This window comes from Seriola lalandi, unplaced genomic scaffold, assembly GCF_002814215.2.
Source record: "Seriola lalandi dorsalis isolate HSWRI2012SDOR001 ecotype SW California unplaced genomic scaffold, Sedor1 jcf7180002054690, whole genome shotgun sequence".
NCBI lineage: Eukaryota > Metazoa > Chordata > Actinopteri > Carangiformes > Carangidae > Seriola > Seriola lalandi.
Window position 1 is genome coordinate 934,614 of NW_019525243.1, and position 17,369 is coordinate 951,982.

Consider the following 17,369-nt stretch of genomic DNA (forward strand, 5'->3'; position numbering starts at 1 on the left):
TCAACCCCTTCCAGGTTAAACTGCTTTATAATGAGTTTCTTTGTATTTAGTTTCCCAATAACGTAAACATTATAATATCATGTGGGTTATCTGTGACACATCTATTCATACTAGAATAAAGCATGCAAGCATACTAATAAAAGCATGAGTATAACAGGAATTTCCATTAAAAGTCAAATAAAGACATTCTATCATTGTATTATGTTCGAGCACATTTAGAGATTATTGGAAAGAGAGCTTTCCCCTTAGTCTAGCTGGTGATTTAACATCTTATAGTGAAAAAAAACCTCTTGGTCAGATATAGAAGGCGCTGCATATAACATAAGATATTTATCTAAGCATTCTGTTTAAAAGTTCTTTTTATCAGACTGAAAACATTGATCTTGGTTGTGAAGCTGGATACACACAGCTTTCGTGACTGATCGCCCATCGTATTTGCTCAGCAGTGCTATCTGAAAAGCTGAAGACATTGCCAAGTTCTTGCATCAGTCTTCATGAGCTGTCCATTCTGACTTTTCAAAGAGAAATACTTCAAAACGGCATGAGACTTTGAGGAACCTCTCCTATTCTCTATCCATCTTTCTGTTCCTCTTCTCTTTACACTTTCCCAGTAGTTGAACCTGAGGTCTAACCCCAACAGAGGAGAGAGGGAAGCAGAGAATAAAGATAGGTAGCTCATTAGCTTGCTCTCTGTTTCTTAAATTTCTTGGCTTCTTTTCTCGTATGAATAAATATATGTATTTTGGAGTTAGAATTGTTCTGCTTGATTAAAACAGCTTGACTGAAACCTCATGTACTACTCAGGTCTCCGTGCATGTGCCTAAGTGTATATACACACACGTGAGGTCTTTCAACATGCCTCACTAAATCATCAGTTATCCTAGATTGCTTAGGGATATTTCCTTTGACTGCAGGCAGTTCAGGGGCTTGACAAAGTGATGTTAGTAATGGCTCAGGGTTTTTCATTCCAATTAACAAGGAAAGGCAAATCAGAGCCCAGTGGCTTGATGTGCTCATTAGCATAATAAAGAGAGAGCACTGTAACTGTAGTAAAGACAGCTTAATATCCACCAGGGCACTGGGTGAGAAAGAGTACAGGCCCTCTGCTGCCATATTTAATTCAACTTTTACTGTCAGGGCTTGTAAAATATTCGATTCTTAGAAAATGTTCATTAATGACTTGTCTTCAAATATGTTCCACAATTAAACATGCATCATCTAGCTCATGGCCTGCTAGTAGAACATATTTTAATTCTGTGTTTTGAGTTTGCATATTGACACTGACAAAATTAAATGCATTTAGAATGTCAGCATGCATACTTCATTGCTTGTTCTTTAAACCTTGAGGCAATGGACACTCTTATCTTATAATGCACAGTACTAGAAGTGACGCACAGTATTAGATGTTTATGGGTGATCTTTATTTAAAATATATATGTTTTAATCAGTTGATTAATTTTATCACAAGCTGTTGTTTCCCAAAATACTTTATTTTATATTACATGATCAAACTTTTTAATTTCTGCCACTGAGGTTTTGTTAAATCTTTATTGACTTGTTTGTGTGACCAGAAGCTCAGTCTGGAATAATTCTATAGCTTGTATTACAAGTGATTCAGAACAGTGTGGCTACCTTCTATAAGGCACAACTCCTCCTGCTCTGTGCTATAGAGGGTGTGGATAGTGAAGTTTTTTTGGGGAGCAGACTGCTGAGTACCATAATGTGTGATTGGGATAAGACCATGAAAGACGCTCAGATCACAGGCTAACGTCCTGATGGAGAAAATTATTCAGGCCAAGAGTCCTTTTATGTGTCTCTCTCATTTAGATAAGATTAAATGGAAGGAACTCGTCTGACTCCCTCCCTATGATGTGGCAACGTTTGATCTCTGTCTCACTCACCATTAGTCAGGTGATGGGCAGGGCTTCTTTTAGCTTGTGAAACTGTTAGATCCTGTTCAGGTTCAACATCTAAAGGCACTGTTTGGTGTTGGTGTTGTAATATGTTTGTATGTGTTAACAGACACATCATCCAACCTCATTAGTTGAAAAAGCCCAGATTAAATTATACCATGCGTTCCACTTCTATGCTATTCTTAATTTAGCCACAAGATGGAGCCACTGCTTTGTCTATAGCATTCTTTTGAGAGAGAGGAATGCTGTGGGAAAGCAAATGCAGGCAGTGAGGGTCAAAGGATCATACAAAATAGCTTTGGTGATTAGTCTACATGTCCACTCCATCTTCTTATATGTCAACTTGAGTTCAAAGGAGAGATAATGATAAAGATGTGAGAGGGAAAATGGCATGTGTGGTTTTGTTTTGACATGTTAACTTGGTAATCAGCACTGGGGTCAGGTTCACTGCTAAAGTTTAGTTGAAGAGCATGTAGTTTTGGCTTTATCGCTTTGTATGTGGCTCTACTCTTTGTCTACAAAAGTCTTTTCTTAGGCCTCTTTTTTTCTGTTCTTGTTTTCCTCTTGTCTCTCTCAGACTTCTGCCTTCCATCTGTGTGCTTTTCACCCACATATGAAAACTTTTAACCCCCCTTTTCTCTCTCCCTCCCCTATTTTGTTCTCTGGGTAAATGCGACAATAACATTGTCCTTGCAGTTGCAGGAGTCAGCCGTTGATGTTGGTGTAAACACCTCACGTCTCTCCCTTATAGGCCAGCATGTTTCCACTGATCCTCCAGCCTCCAGGTGCTGTTGGGTTATGTTGGAGGGTGTGCAGGGGCACAGGGATGTTTGTGTCCCAAGGTCAGACTGCTTTCCTGAGAGTGCCCGAGGCTGAGACCTGGGCCCTCTGGCTATGCACCTGGAGGTCAGGCTTGGGTATGGATGTCAGGCTGCTTTAATCAGCCAAGCTGCAGCTTCTGAGGCTCTACATGGTGTTCTCATTTTCTTCTGTGTGTGTGTGTGTGCGCACCGTGTGTGTAGCTCTGGCTGGACTTGCCACTGCTTTGATCTCTGGGCCTCAGACTCCAGACACATCTGATTCAATTATCCTCATCCACCTGTTGACTTAGAGGCCCAAGATTGTGAAGCTTGGCCCCCCTATCCAAGTTTCACAGCTGCATGTGTTTGTGTTTGTTCATGTGCATGCAGGTGTGTGTGTCTGTCTGTGTGCGCATGCATAGACCAACCAGTATGTGAAAGGAATGAATGAGTACACATAAGCATAAGTCTGCAAGGTTTAATTTGAAACTTTTAATTTTAGTTAATTATACATTAATGGAACAATATTAAATCCCTAACAGTATTATTTAAATTGTCTTGTGATAGTTTTATTTTTTAATTTTAGTTGTATAAGGACATCTGTCTAAGAGTCATTGTATATATGCCTCAGCTACTGAAAGGACTTTGTTACCCTCCCATTGTAAGTGATGTAAAAACAAGTGCACCAGAACTTTGGTGCTGCTTAGGTCAATTTTACGCATTTATAACACACCAATTACAACACAGAGCCTGTCACTGAGAGTCTTCCACAATTATACATGTACAGAAGCACAATTTAATTATTACATATTATAATACAGGGCTCCAGAACTCTGTGCAGCTGTAAGAGTGGATATGGTAATTCTTTAGGCCACTGCAACCTCTTAAACGTCACTCTTCATGTTATTAAACATGAACAAACCAACCTACAAACCAGGCTCAATAGGAACCAGGTATCTAAAACTCATGAAAATGGGGAGTGTCATTACCTGTGTTATATTTTATGTCCTTTATAACTGTCCCAGAGTCTCTTTGACCACTACGTTATTAATCAAAATCCTATTATAGCATAATCTTTTTTATACTTTATAACATGATAAAGAGATTTTGTTTTCATTGTCAGTTTAATCTTATGCTGCCACGCTGGCAACATCCAGGTGACAGGGGCATTATGTTTTTGGGTTGTCTGTCCCATTCTCATGAACCAGGTATCTCAGTAATGCCTTGAGGGAATTTCTTCCAATTTGGTACAAAGATTCACTTGACTCAAGAATGAACTGATTAGATTTTGGTGGTCAAGGTCATGGTGACCTCACGAAACGCGTTTTGGCCATAACTCACAAATTCGTATGCTAATTGACACAATTTAACACAAATGTCTATCTGGATAAAATGATAATGTAATGACATTTTATATCGAAATGGTCAAAGGTCAACTTCACTGTGACATCATAATGTTCTACAAAAAGACTCCTGGCCATTATTCAATGCTGTTACTCGGGAAGGGATGATTGTGACCATATTTCCTGCAACTTGGCTCGTTGGCAGAGGCATACAACTGGAGCAAGTGATTCTAGTTATTTTTTAGAAGGAAAAACAACAGAGTGATAAGTAACATCACCAGCTGTGTGCCTGACTCTGTTTAAAAAAAAAAAAAAATAAAAAAAAATTGCAGCAAATTTCAAGCTGTCCCACACAGCCAGGACAAAGACCCTTAAAACAGCATGAGGACAAGACCGAAATTGTAAAAACAAGTTAGAAACTCTTCTGATTTAGGGGCTGAGTGAAAAACCGTGTTTTCAAAAAAGTGAATAAAGAATAAAAATAACATTGTACATAACAAGTGTAAAGTAGAATCCAGAAGTCTGAGGCCACTTTCCCATTCACTTTTTATGTGAAACTGTGTAACATGTTACACAGAATTTCAAGGTTGTTGGTCGTTGGTTGTTGAAACATACTGTTAATAATTATTAAAAATTAGTCATCAATCATTGACATTTGACAACATCCTCCTCTCCGCGACTACATGCAGAAGGACTACCCCAAGGACTGAGCTGGCCTGAATTACTTTGAGTCTGTTGGTGTTAGCCACCCGCGGGCCTCTGGCCCAGCAGACCACAGCATAGAAAATGTTGCTGGCCACCACAGACTCTTAAAACATCCATACCATGGTGCCACAGATGTTGAAGGACCGGAGTCTCCACAGGAAAAGGGCAGACTCTGGCCTTTCCTATAGAGAGCTGCAGAGTTCCTGGTCCAGTCCAGTTTTGCTGTCCAAGTGAACACCCAGGTGTTTGTACTCCTGCACCATATCTACCTCTCCCCTAATGGAAAGAAAGAGAAGCAGGAGTCCCGGATCTCTTGAAGTCCACTACCAGCGCCTTTGTTTTGCTGATGTTGAGTTGCAGGTATTTAAGCTCACAGCAGTCCACAAAACTTTCCCCCACCCTCTGGTACTCTGACACATCCTCCCCCTTGATGCATCTAATAACTGCAGAGTTAATGGAGAATTTCTGTAGGTGGCAGCTCTCTGTGTCGCACCTGAAGTCTGAGTTGTACAAGGTGAAGAGAAAAGGAGACAGGACAGTCACCAATGGAGCTCCACTACTGCTCACCACTTTGTCTGACTCACAGTTCTGAAAGTGCAAATGCTGAGGACATTAGGCAAGGTAGTCCATGAGGAGCATCAACATGCAGAGCAATCATTTTCCTTCCCTGCAGAGAAGGCTAAATGTTGGTAAGGGTGCTGGAGAAATCAAATAACGGGATTCTGACCGCATCCCCTGCCCTATCCAGGTGGTTGTAGGCACAGTGAAGCAGTTGTACAAGGGCATTGGGGGTCTAATGAAGGCTTGACCAATGGCCGGAGGAAATCCAGGACCAGTCTTTCAAAAGCTTTCATGATGTTTGGGGTCAGTGCTACCGGCCTGCAGTCTTTGGTGGCAGTTGTATAGGTCTTCTTCGGTACAAGAACCAGGCAGGATGTCTACCATGACACAGGGACCCTCTCCAGACCTAAACTGAGGTTAAAGAAGTGCTGGAGTATGATGCACAGCATACAGATATCCTCTAGCTTTACATTCAGCAGTCTTTCCAGAAACTTCACAGCAGTAGTGCTCTCCTCCTTGATGCGATAACACTGCCTTTGACAAATGATGTTCTAAATTCTCAATACAAGGAATGCTAAAAAAAATTACATGGCAGGAAGAGAAAGCCCATAGGCTCCAAATTGAAAGTGTGAAACAGTGCCCTCTAGAACGTAATGTGATGTCTTTATTAGATGACAGCAATTTTTTTCTTCCTTGTTGTCCTACATCTTCCCGTCTTCATCTACATCTTCATTTAATTAGCATTAGTAGGCCATTAGTCCCTTGTGTGCCTGCTTTTAATGAGACTGAGCTCAGTTATGCCTTTATGTGTGTGTACATGTGTGCGCGCGGGAGAAAAAGCGAAGTGAGTGAGAAAGTGTGTGTGTGTGTGCATGTATGCCGGTGAATATGAGCAGTTTCCCTGTTAAGCTGCTTGTTTAAACCATGATGGACATGATGAGGGACAATGATTGAAGTGTATGATTATAAAAAGATTGAACAAGCCATAGACTGGTGCCATGTGGGCTGTGCATGGAAACAGACTGATGTATAGCAGAGACGTTTATTGTTCAGATGGGATGAAATGCAGACCACAAACCATGCAACCAATGCCAGATGTTGATCTGTGTAAATAGCAAGGCACTCTGCCGACGCAAGCACATTCATATGCAAAGAGAGAGACAAGAGCAGACTCCAGAGACATACACACACACACATACTGTAGGTTAACCTTTCACACTTTTCCTTTTGTGTATCTCTCACTTTATCTCTTCCAGGAGAAGGCTGTATGAAGAGAGGACCCCATCACGACCCACATCCTCCAGTCCACTCAAACAATCACCCAGACATGACGCCAGAAGGGTTAGTTCATCACTGTATTTCAAACTGTCAACCACACCTCTGGATTTCCCTGACTTGTGTTAATATTCAACAAGTAGGGTTTTTTTTAAGATTTCGAGATTGCTGCAAGGTAGCTATGATGACACATTGAAATATTAAGAGCAAATCTGATGGTGCCAATGAAAATAGTAGCCACAGTGTTTTGCTTTCTTCCTTAATGCAGACCAATTTGGAAATTCCTGGTCTAATTTCTTCATGAAGTTGGAGGAAATTCCCAGAACTCGTAAGATGCAGGTTCAAGGAACAAACATGTAGCTAATGGTTGTGATAACAATACATTTGACAGTAACATACACTCAGCTGCCAGTTTATTAGATACACCTTGCTAAAATTAATGCAAAAAAATCTTACGTTTTTAGGAAGGTTATGATCAGATTTTGTTGAAACATTTTTAGAGAAGTGTTGATTCAACTGTATGGTTGTGGTGCTGTTGATTTTTATTCATTATACTAACCTTGTTGAGTCAACATCTCTCTAAAAACATTGGATGGCAAAGATCACAACAATAATTAATAATATAATAATAATAATTTTATTTTTGTTATTATTTTGTTTTTTTTACATTACGCTTCAATCATGACTACATTACATTGAAAAAAGTTGATAATTCAGAATAGTTTAAAATTCAGTTCAAAAACTTCTGAATCCTGATTGCCGCACTGAAATATTTGATGTTATTTTTTGCCAGTGGAGCCCCGGCCACTTCAAATCAGCAGGAGGAACACAGAAAAAACAGCACAAACAGAACTCTGTCACGCAAAACAACCAAAATAGTTCTATCTCTGGCAGAAATTTGTGTGTTCATGTAGGACCACATCTCTCATAGTAAGAAGCTGATTGAGAAATATGTTTCTAGGGTGATGTGTTCATCATTCTCAGCAAACCATCATGAATGTACTCTCACTGGCCACTCTCTAATGTAGGTAATGAAGCCCAAAACAACAGCCCTGCCATAACATCTATCTTTGTAAATCTCATGTTTGCTCTTTGGTGATATACCGTAGTCAGAAACATATTCATTTAATTATATGTTTTAGCCCTGGTGTCATAGTTGGCGTTGTACTGGACTGCATTATATTCAGAGGTCTTCCTAATATTCTTACCTATAAACACCTTTCAAAATAATGCACTATTGCCTCAATAATAAACATATAATTGAATTTCCCACAATGTCATCAAAAATGGAGCAGTCCTACGCAAAGATAGATTATTTGGCATTTTGGATTGCATTACATTGTACAGGCATACCTAATAAAGTAGCCACTGAGTATATTTTTTCATGGTGCATGTGTGGCCAAAACCATTTGAGGCTATTCTTACTTATCACTGCTCAACAAATAGCGTTGAATTCTTGGTGCGATACAGAGACTGTGACACGCAGCTTTGAACAGCCAGTGACCTGCATACTTAGCATTTCTAGATATTGAAATGAAACGTGTACTCTGTTTATGCGAGAGTGAGGCTCTGGGACCTTAATGCCTTTTTAATCAGAAGGGGTATTTAATCCTCAGCTATTCCATTCAGCCATTTCTCTGTGTCAATGCAGTTCCACTGAGGTACACCCAAGGTCCACACTCCGCCAGATTCTAATCAAATTCAACAACATCTCTCCTTTCCCTATCGCTCTCTCAACTTTATTAGATATTTCCCCTATTTCGACCTTGCTGCCCAACCTCGACTTGAGTAAACTGATCTTGTATCAACAGAACCCCTGGAAGCATTTGAATTATACTGTATAAAACAAATCCGGAGGCCCGTTGTAACAAAAGGCCCAGGAAAACAAGAATGACATGCGGTGTAGCTGCATATGCCCCTCTTGTGGAATTTACTGCGTGACGGAAATGATGTGGAACTGCCAAACATCTGGAGTGCTGTATGTGAGAGGGAGGAGAGTGAGGGAGCAAAGGGTGGAGAGATGGAGATAACCAGGGAGTTGAATACTGTTTGTATGGAAGGAGAACACATGTGGGTGTACTGTATATCTGTAAGCTTTTAAAGAACCTTCTTGTTGTTGCCAAGAGGAATTACATTGTGTCAAAATAATAACCTCCATCACTTTCTGCTGTTTTCTTCCCCAGGCCAAACTGCCAATCAAAGCACTGTTAGAAATCATTTAAATTTCCTTCTCTAATCTATATGACCCCCTCCCTTAACCTTCATTTTGTTTTTCCGTTTACACATTCTTTCCCTTCCTTTTTCCTCCTCAGGTGGACGGGGGGCTGAAGGCGGATATGTCTCCCGATGACAGTGACCTGGAGGCTCGTCTCAACAGCTGGAACCTGGGGGTGAGTCCAAGGGCATGCCTTGAGCTTCTTGGTTACATACAGCTGTCAACATGCTGCAGCTCAACAGTGACAGTGATTCTGAATGCCTGAACTCGCGAGTAAATCTAAATCAATAGTGCAATGACACTGAGTTAGCTATATTGCTTACACACTACTGAGCAAAGGGTAAAGAAATCCCTTTCACCTATGTCCTCTTGGAACCACCTCCTGTATGCACCTCAGGGCCATTGTGGGACGTGAGGGTAGGATGAGGAGTGGAAGAAAGGTTGTGTAAACTGAGCATTTTAAGATGTGTGCACCTCTCTTATCTCCTCTGTCTGGAGTACACCAAGCCAGGGCTTGATAAGCACTCTGCCCTCATGTCTTTTATTCCCTTATTTATTCCCTATCTCCTCACCTGCATGACCCCGAGTCTCTCTTTTTCTTTTTCGTTTGCTTGTCAGCTCAGTCATTTGTCCCCCATTACTTACACATGGATGTTTTTCGTAGAACAGCCCCTCTCTTTCTGTTTATCCCCCTCTCTCTCTGTTTCTCTCTGTTCTGCCATTCTGTCTTTTGCCCTCTCTCTTTCCATCCAGCTTTCTCTGACTCCTTCGTCTTTGCTCTCCCTCTCTCTTTCAGTACTAGGGTAATCTGAGGTATCTATCAGCAGACGTGAAGCCGTGCACTGCTCCGCTCTGCACTCCTCTGTGTTGAGACGCTGATAAGATGCATTGCTTGGCAACGGTCCCCCAAGCCTGCATCTTTCAAATCAACAGATGTTCCTACAGACACACACATATACACACACACACACACACACACACACACACACACACAAACCCCCTTCAAGTTTACAGAAGTTTCATAGATGCACTGCTTCAAAGAGCCCAGCTCCTATGAAATTTCAGCACAGCCAAGCGTCACTCTATCTAGCACATCTTTAGCTTTGCTTTAAATGTTCTGAAGCAGTTCATATTGTTTTGTTCATTTCACCTCTAATGTAATGAAGTCGGCATAGTGGCCATACTGGACAGTAAACAACAGATTGCGTGAGACTCAGATACGAGTTCCTTTAAGATACACAAAGCCTGATCCAGCAGGTCTACAATTTGTTTCATCTTTTACTTAGTCTGCTGGAGTTACAGTATTGTTACGTGCAGCATACACTGACCTGCCTGTAAAGGAAAAAAAAAAAAGAATATTGCGTAAAACCGTGACCTATTTTTTCATACAATGCAGAATTTAAGAGTAGTTCCTGCCATTTGGCTGTCCATTGTCTGTGGTTAGATGGGTGTGCTTACGGCTTGCTCAACACTAGCCCGAAACTAGGAAGCCATCAATCACAGTATGTTTGTTTGGCTGGAGAGCCTGGTCTTGTGATGTGGGGTGTCGTTCCTCTTCTGCGTCCATCCATCCATCTACGTCAGGTTCCAATGACACAGGACGCTGTGCCAGCTGTGAGGCTGTACAAACATTTGCTCACAGGAGCATATGTGTGTGTGTGTGTGTGTGTGTGTGTGGGCACGCAGCAAATGAAATGCACACACACAGAAGGGCATGGGCATACACGTGTGCAGCAAGCCCAAGTTTAGTATCACACTGCCAGCATTACACCACAGCATTTAGTCTACATGTCTTCCTTGCCCTGTGGGCTGTGCTCAATCAAATCTGATGACTGGCTGTCTGTGAGTATAAAAAGAAATCCCATTCTTGTTTTCAGACTGGGCACTAGTTTAGAGGGATATTGATTGATTCATCACATAGTAAATATGGATCTTTTTTGTTTTTTGGCCCGTGCCAAATTTAAGTATCAATTTATCGCACATCATGGCTCACCACTGATGCTGATCTGTAATAACTGTGTTGAGTCGTCTGTTCTTGTGTATCTATCTTTCTGTGTGTGCATGTTGATAATTAAACTGATTGTAGACCAGCCGGATGTCTCCTTTTGTTGAGGGCTGTAGGTTTTGTTACAGTATGTCAGCTAATAAAATGTCTGACTTGTTTTTACCCACATCACGCAGATGTTTTCAGGAGGCAGGCCCTGGCTCACCCTGAAGCAACAGATTGTGACTAACTATTTTAGTCCCAAGCTCTGAGGTTCTTTCAGGTTCTGTTCTCTCATCTCCCATTCATTCTGGATTTACCTCATGATTTGTGTCACCTTACTACATTAAATCCTTTTTTTAACCACTGAATGAGTCCTACACTACTCTCGCCTATCTCCTCTCCTTCGTCCCCCTCCTCCTCTTCCTCTTTTTTCTCCTCCTCCATCCCCATGTTGAAGATATTAGCAACAGAACTGTTTACTGGGCGTCGTTGCTGTCATCTCCAAAGGCAGCTCTACTGCTTTGAAAGGCCGTGATCTTGGAGCTTGTTGGCAGCCCCCTACAGACAGCCCCAGTGCATAAGAGAGAAACACTGTGTGATACTTAGTTCACAAGAAAGTAATGGGGTCATAAACAAACGTCAAGTAGTGGAAGGAAAATAGCAGGTTGTCGACACACAGATTTTTTTGCAGTTTGGTCACAGTTAGTGAGCTGTATTGATTTAATGCTGTAGAGTCACTTGGAACATGACCCTTTTACTTTCAGGTGGTTTAGCAGCTTGCTCTTTTTTCCGTCTTTTGTGTTCCGTATTATAATCATAGAACATGCCAAGTCAGTGTTTGGCAAGGATGTGTACACATTTGTCTCTGTCTGACGGTAAACGGACCGGTGATAGCTTACAGATTAGCGGTCCTGAGTGTTGACAAAAGGACTGTGTCAGGACAGCAAAGAGTGGTTGAGATCGGAAACAGAGCCGGCCACACACACACAATGCCTTGAAGTAGCCTGACGCACTCTGTCTTTCTAAACAGGCAAGGGTTGACGGAAGAGAGTCAAGCCACAGCACCGGGCTTTTGATGTGCTCCCCACATTGTTTATGACAAACTGTAGATGGAGGTTAGATCCTGGGAGTAGAAAGGCTTTGTTAGGAGAGGAAGAAGAGAAAGAGAGGTCTAATGTTTTTCTGTTGACTCTTTCAGATTGAAAACCCTAGGTATTTGCGAGAGAAGCCCATTCCCTTGTCTCCGGTAAGTTGTCAGGGGGGTCCCTTGTGGTCTATGTATTGTTATGCAGACAACAGTGTTGTCTTTGAACTTTACAGTCACCCTGTAAACTAATCTCTCTCCCCTTTATCATTGTAGATTTTCAAGTCAAGCTTTGGGAGGAACAGCACCTTGGCCGACGATCAGGGCCCACAGCTTGCACAGAGCAAGGAGGTATGCGCCGAAAAGCTCTTCGCAAACCCCAACCGTACCTGAAAACTGCTTTGTGTGATAAATATCAAAATTCTTTCATAATTCTGATGCCATCTCTTTGCGTATTCAAAGGGACTACATGATATTTAAAAGACTGCCCTTTATATCCATTCCAGTAAGCCGAGATCCCTACTACTGACTAGTCGGTACGCTTGGTATTTCTATAGAAGCAAGTGTTGAACACATACAGAGGTTGAAGGTTCTTTGACTTTATGGCATTAGACAACCTAACAGCCATGTACATACATCCTTGTGCATAGTTTGTATTGTTTCGATGACCGAGGTGAGCGTTCCTCATAGAAGACAAAAATAATGCCAGCTCCTAGTGATGACAGTTTTTTCCTTATGTGGATTTAAGCTGAAAATCCCATTCTGAAAGCATGCTTTGAAGTTCCCTCTTCCCCTCCCCGCCTCTCCCAAACCACCACTCACTCCCCCCACCATTCGCCTTTACTCACACTGTTAAATATAAAACTGAGCATGACTTGGCTGTAATAGTCATGGCTTTTCATGTCTGCTCGGGGAAAGCGCTCCAGTCAGGTTGATCGGCTTCACCGGGAGAGGGTAGAGAATGGAGGCAGAAAGGAAGGAAAGAAAGAGAAAGGAAGAGACACATACAGACATGATGGACAAGAATGGTCTTGCTTATTGACCTGTCATAACAAAACTCAGTTTGTGACTGCTGAAAGAGGGTTCGCATGCGTGAACACACACTCCTGTACACGTCCACCCATTCGAGTGGTCTACCTGTGGGCTGATATTGAATGTAGCAACACCAATAGGAAAACATTAAAGCAACGCCCCATGCTGTTTGATCCTGCCTCAGATTAGCTGACTGACTCCATACAATTGTGTGTGGTGGGAATATAAATTTATCACATCTCAGAAGACCACATTTAACCCTACACCAACTTTACTTTGATATACACAGTTACCAGTTTATTAGGTACACCTGTACATTATTAACCTATAAAATACAAATTTAACATTGAGTTGGTTGCTGATTCAACTATATGGTCATTGAGGCTTTAGTCAACATATTTTTATATTTGACTACATTATATCAAAGGGTAATTCTAATATTTTGTCCCCTTCTTCTATGTATGTTTGGTGGATAGTTTAACTCGAGTCTGACACTGGTATGAGTGACTGTCTGTTTGATTTGTATGTACTGTATGTACTCTGGCCTTGAACCAGAGCATAAATTTTTAGGAGGGAAACTGTAGGAAACTGTATTACTGAAGCCGCAATACTCTCAGAATGGAAACCAGTTCAGGAAATTCACAGAGACAATGGAGGGGACACATTGGGAAACGAGAGAAAATTGTGTAGAACTGGAGTTTTTTCCCCATGGTGCTTAAATTTGTTATATTTGCCCTCTATAGCCAATCTGTTGCACTTCTTCACTTTTTTAATAAAATTGAAATGGAACTTTAAGGGTAAATGTGTGTGAAAAAGATACCGTGAGCATATATTCAAAGACGATTGAAAGATATACTGACCAAAATTTTAATTTATCAAATACTTTGGTTTATGACCAAATAGACTGAAACATTCAACCTCAGCTGTACTTGATGTACTTTGTGTTTTCTGCACTTTTGTGTGACACGCTTGACTAAGGTTGTGAACACAGTGAACATAATGATTACATGTTAGCATTGTTGTCAAATGCATGTAAGCATTCCAGTGTTAGCATAGTACAGCCTCACAGAGCTACTCATGTGGCTGTAGACTCTTATTTAGTCTTGTTTATGATGTTTAGCATGAGGGTTGGGGTCTTTTGGGCTTGTTTTTATGCCACTTTATGGAGAATATTCTTTTGAACTGTGCATTACTGTCCCAGTGCATCTCTGATTCCCATAAGGTTCTGGGAATTGCCTTTTGACAATACCCTCTTCCCTGTAAAAGGGTGACCATAATAGGGCTGTGTTTCCTGACATGATATTAAAAAGACCATTTTTCTTTTGAGTTTTTATCATTTAAGATGCCCTCACTGATCATGTGTCTTGAGTCACCATTAGCAATTAAAAGAGGGTTAGGTGGATTTCAGGAACTTTGAACTTCACAGGATACAGCTGTGACCACACACATGCCCACACACAATATTTCCCTGTAGAGGAGACCCAAGTCACCAATCCCACCTTAACCTTATCATCCTCAATAGCCACATTAAGCTTTCCTGTAGTGCTATGGAAGCCTTGTCCAACCTTGCTATTGCGTGGCTGTCTAGGCCCAGTTTAGGAAATCACAGTGACATCACTTCCCCTTTAATCCCCAAAACCAGTTGAAAATTTACTCAGGTTTAAAACGTTCTACACGCCACATGTCATTAAGCTGGTGGCGGCTTAACGAACGTCTCAGCTTTCACACCAGGCTCATCCTCACACTAAGCTACCGACTACATTGATAAGAATGCTGACTTCTCTTTTCCTATGGAACAATGAGTGGCAGCTGAGAAACTTCACCGCAAGCTTCCATTGCTTTGAGTCACTTAGTTTATACAGTGCGTTTGCTTATGGGTGAGTGGTGGAAAATGTCTCGAAGAAGCAGCAAAGTCCTGCTAATCCTTTAGTACACCCTAACAGTGCTCAGCAATATGAGGGCTGGGTCTTTATTTGGAAATTCAATTAAATGGAGACTGATGAGTCAGGCTTAGCCATAGGCCTGAGTCATGTGATTGTAGAAGATACTGACTGATTAAAGCACTCCATCTTTCTTTTAGAGTTTGTGTGTGAGTTCAGACTACCAGCTTGGTACCTGACCTGAGGGATTGTTGGCAGCAGGCACAGCATGGTAGATGAATGTGTTAGTGTCAAGCAGTCACACTCTAATGGCCACAAGCCCCTGACTGGGGATCAGACCCTTTGCTTTCTGATGCCATAATGATGCAGTCTCTCTAATTTGTGGATCCTTTGGGATGGAGCTTGAGCTCTCAGCCTGTGATTTAGAGGTCCATAGCCTGTCTTATCTGATCGCTTTTCAAAGCTAAAAAAGAGCAAGCTAGTAAGCCTTAGTTGTTTAAAGGGGACCAGTTCTGTAGTTTGGCTTTCAAGATGGTGCTTCAGGCTGGTAGACACAAGGGACCAACAGTGTTCCATAATGATAAAGTTACTATTTCAAGCATTTCTGTCTTCTGCCCTTGATTCTTATGTACTTGATGTATTCATATTAGCAATTTAAAGTAATAACCTTTTACTTACTCCGTGTTTAAAGCTACCTTTCCCTGAAATGATGCAAATAAATTATTTCACATGTCAGAGATTCAATTTTTGCCAAAGTTTTTATGCAACCATAATATCTGGACAGGCCACAGCAAATTAACTTCTTGTCAGAGTGGTGAAATGGCATCTTGCTGCTTCTCAGTAGATAGCGGAACGCCGCATACCAGCTATCCTAGAGCATCTGTGTTTACTGAATATGAAAGACACACCAGGACATTGTACATCTCAGGCAAGACGAAGGAGATGCACAAACTCAACCTTGCTTTGTGGAGCCCAAACAGTTAGCAGACGATTTGTGAACACATCCCCCTCGGGAAAAAGGCCTTGACCCCATGCCTGTTTTGAGAGCAGAAAAAAGCAACTGTTTCCATCTTCTCCTTGCATTCCCTCTCTCATAGCCCCCTCCTTCTCCTCCCCTCCCACCCTCTCATCCTTTCAAGAGCGAAGTGTCAAAAAACATGACATCTTACAGCGCCCGCTACAACTCTGAAGAAGAGAAGAGGGTAAAAAGCTGTACCACCCAGTCGGGCTGATTGAAGACATCTCAGAAGCCTTAGGTGTACGACATTCTTCCTCCTCCTTTCTTCACTGACGCCTTTATAAACAAGTTTCAAACGCCCCTGATCTAGTTTGACAAACTTTCTCCAAAGAACATTTGAAGAGAGGATGAGAAAATGACACCCCCACATTTTTTTTTTGGGTGCCGGCAGAATCAGGTCTCCGCTTATACTCTTCTGCTTTTCAATCACTGCCATCTCTCTTTCTCACACTTTTTTTTTTTGCTTTTTCCTTTCTACTCTGACAGGTCTCCTGTGGTCCCCTCGATTGCACAAGAAATGACAGTAAATCATGAAAAAAGACAAAGAATAAAGAGACAGAATACTTAACAGAGCTTTTTCAAGGATATAGTGCATAAATGTAGCTCAAGTGCAGTAATGAGGAGAGGCATCTAGGAGGCAATTTAAGTGTTTTAGTTAAGAAACACGAAATCTGAGCTCAGGGCTTCGAAGATTCCACTATTTCAATCCCAAAGCATGAATACACATTTATTTTTCTCTAACATCCAGTTTGTTTTTTAAGTTTTTATTGTATTTAATCAATATTTATACACTCCAACCATACTGTAATTGAATCATATTTTTATTTGGGCCATCACCACATTTGCCTCTTTTTGATCTATACCAAGACAAGGTTGAATGTGGTTTGACTGTGCCAAGTAAAGTGGGAATTTTCTACTTAATTGTTTTGATGAGTAGAACAAACAAGAGCTAGCCTCGGGACATTGTTAACCACATGTTCACACAAATAACCACACTTTCAAAGGAAGAGCATTGTCACCATGCTCCGGGGTTGATTAAGGCACCAGAACAGACAGTGACTAAACATGAGTAGTGACATCAAAGCAAATGGCCAGTCATCTTTTTGTCAAAGGCTCTCTTTGTATTTCCATGTGTTGTGTGTTTGTGAGTGGAAACATCATGTGTGTAATTTGTAGCAAACTAACTAGAAAGAAGATGATGAAAACCTTTTTAAAAAGCGAGTTATACTTTTTAATGAAAACAGCTAAAGGATGGACAATAACTAGAAAATAACTAGAAATTATTTTACAAAATGTAGCAGCAAAATTGTCAATGATACAAAAAAGTGCATTTTAAAGGTGCTTTAAAATGGATGGTTGTTATATTAAAGATGATAGCAATTCACCCAAGACCACACTACTAAATAGCAACTAAAGACATTTTTAGTTGTTATTACTGGACTTCTTCAACTAACAATTACAACAATTTCTTCATACAATTTTCAAAAATCTGTCATTTAGTATTATTGTCTCTTTGCAAACAAATACAATTCGCATGCAAAGGGAACGCCCTACAA

At 41.1% G+C, this 17,369-nt stretch overlaps 1 protein-coding gene across 4 annotated transcripts in view; it reads left to right on the forward strand.

Moving 5' to 3' along the window:
* The window catches only part of cep112 (centrosomal protein 112), a 99,773-nt gene that overhangs the window by 3,600 nt on the left and 78,804 nt on the right, over positions 1–17,369 (forward strand). For 3 of the 4 annotated variants that reach the window (XM_087178511.1, XM_023423220.2, XM_023423219.2), the window contains exons 5-8: positions 6,579–6,663; positions 8,910–8,987; positions 11,998–12,045; positions 12,160–12,234. In XM_087178511.1, the coding sequence (XP_087034637.1) occupies positions 6,579–6,663; positions 8,910–8,987; positions 11,998–12,045; positions 12,160–12,234 (286 nt within the window). Of the gene's footprint in view, positions 1–6,578; positions 6,664–8,909; positions 8,988–10,556; positions 10,655–11,997; positions 12,046–12,159; positions 12,235–17,369 lie in introns of those variants that run through there. The other variant, XM_087178512.1, reaches the window with a different exon arrangement.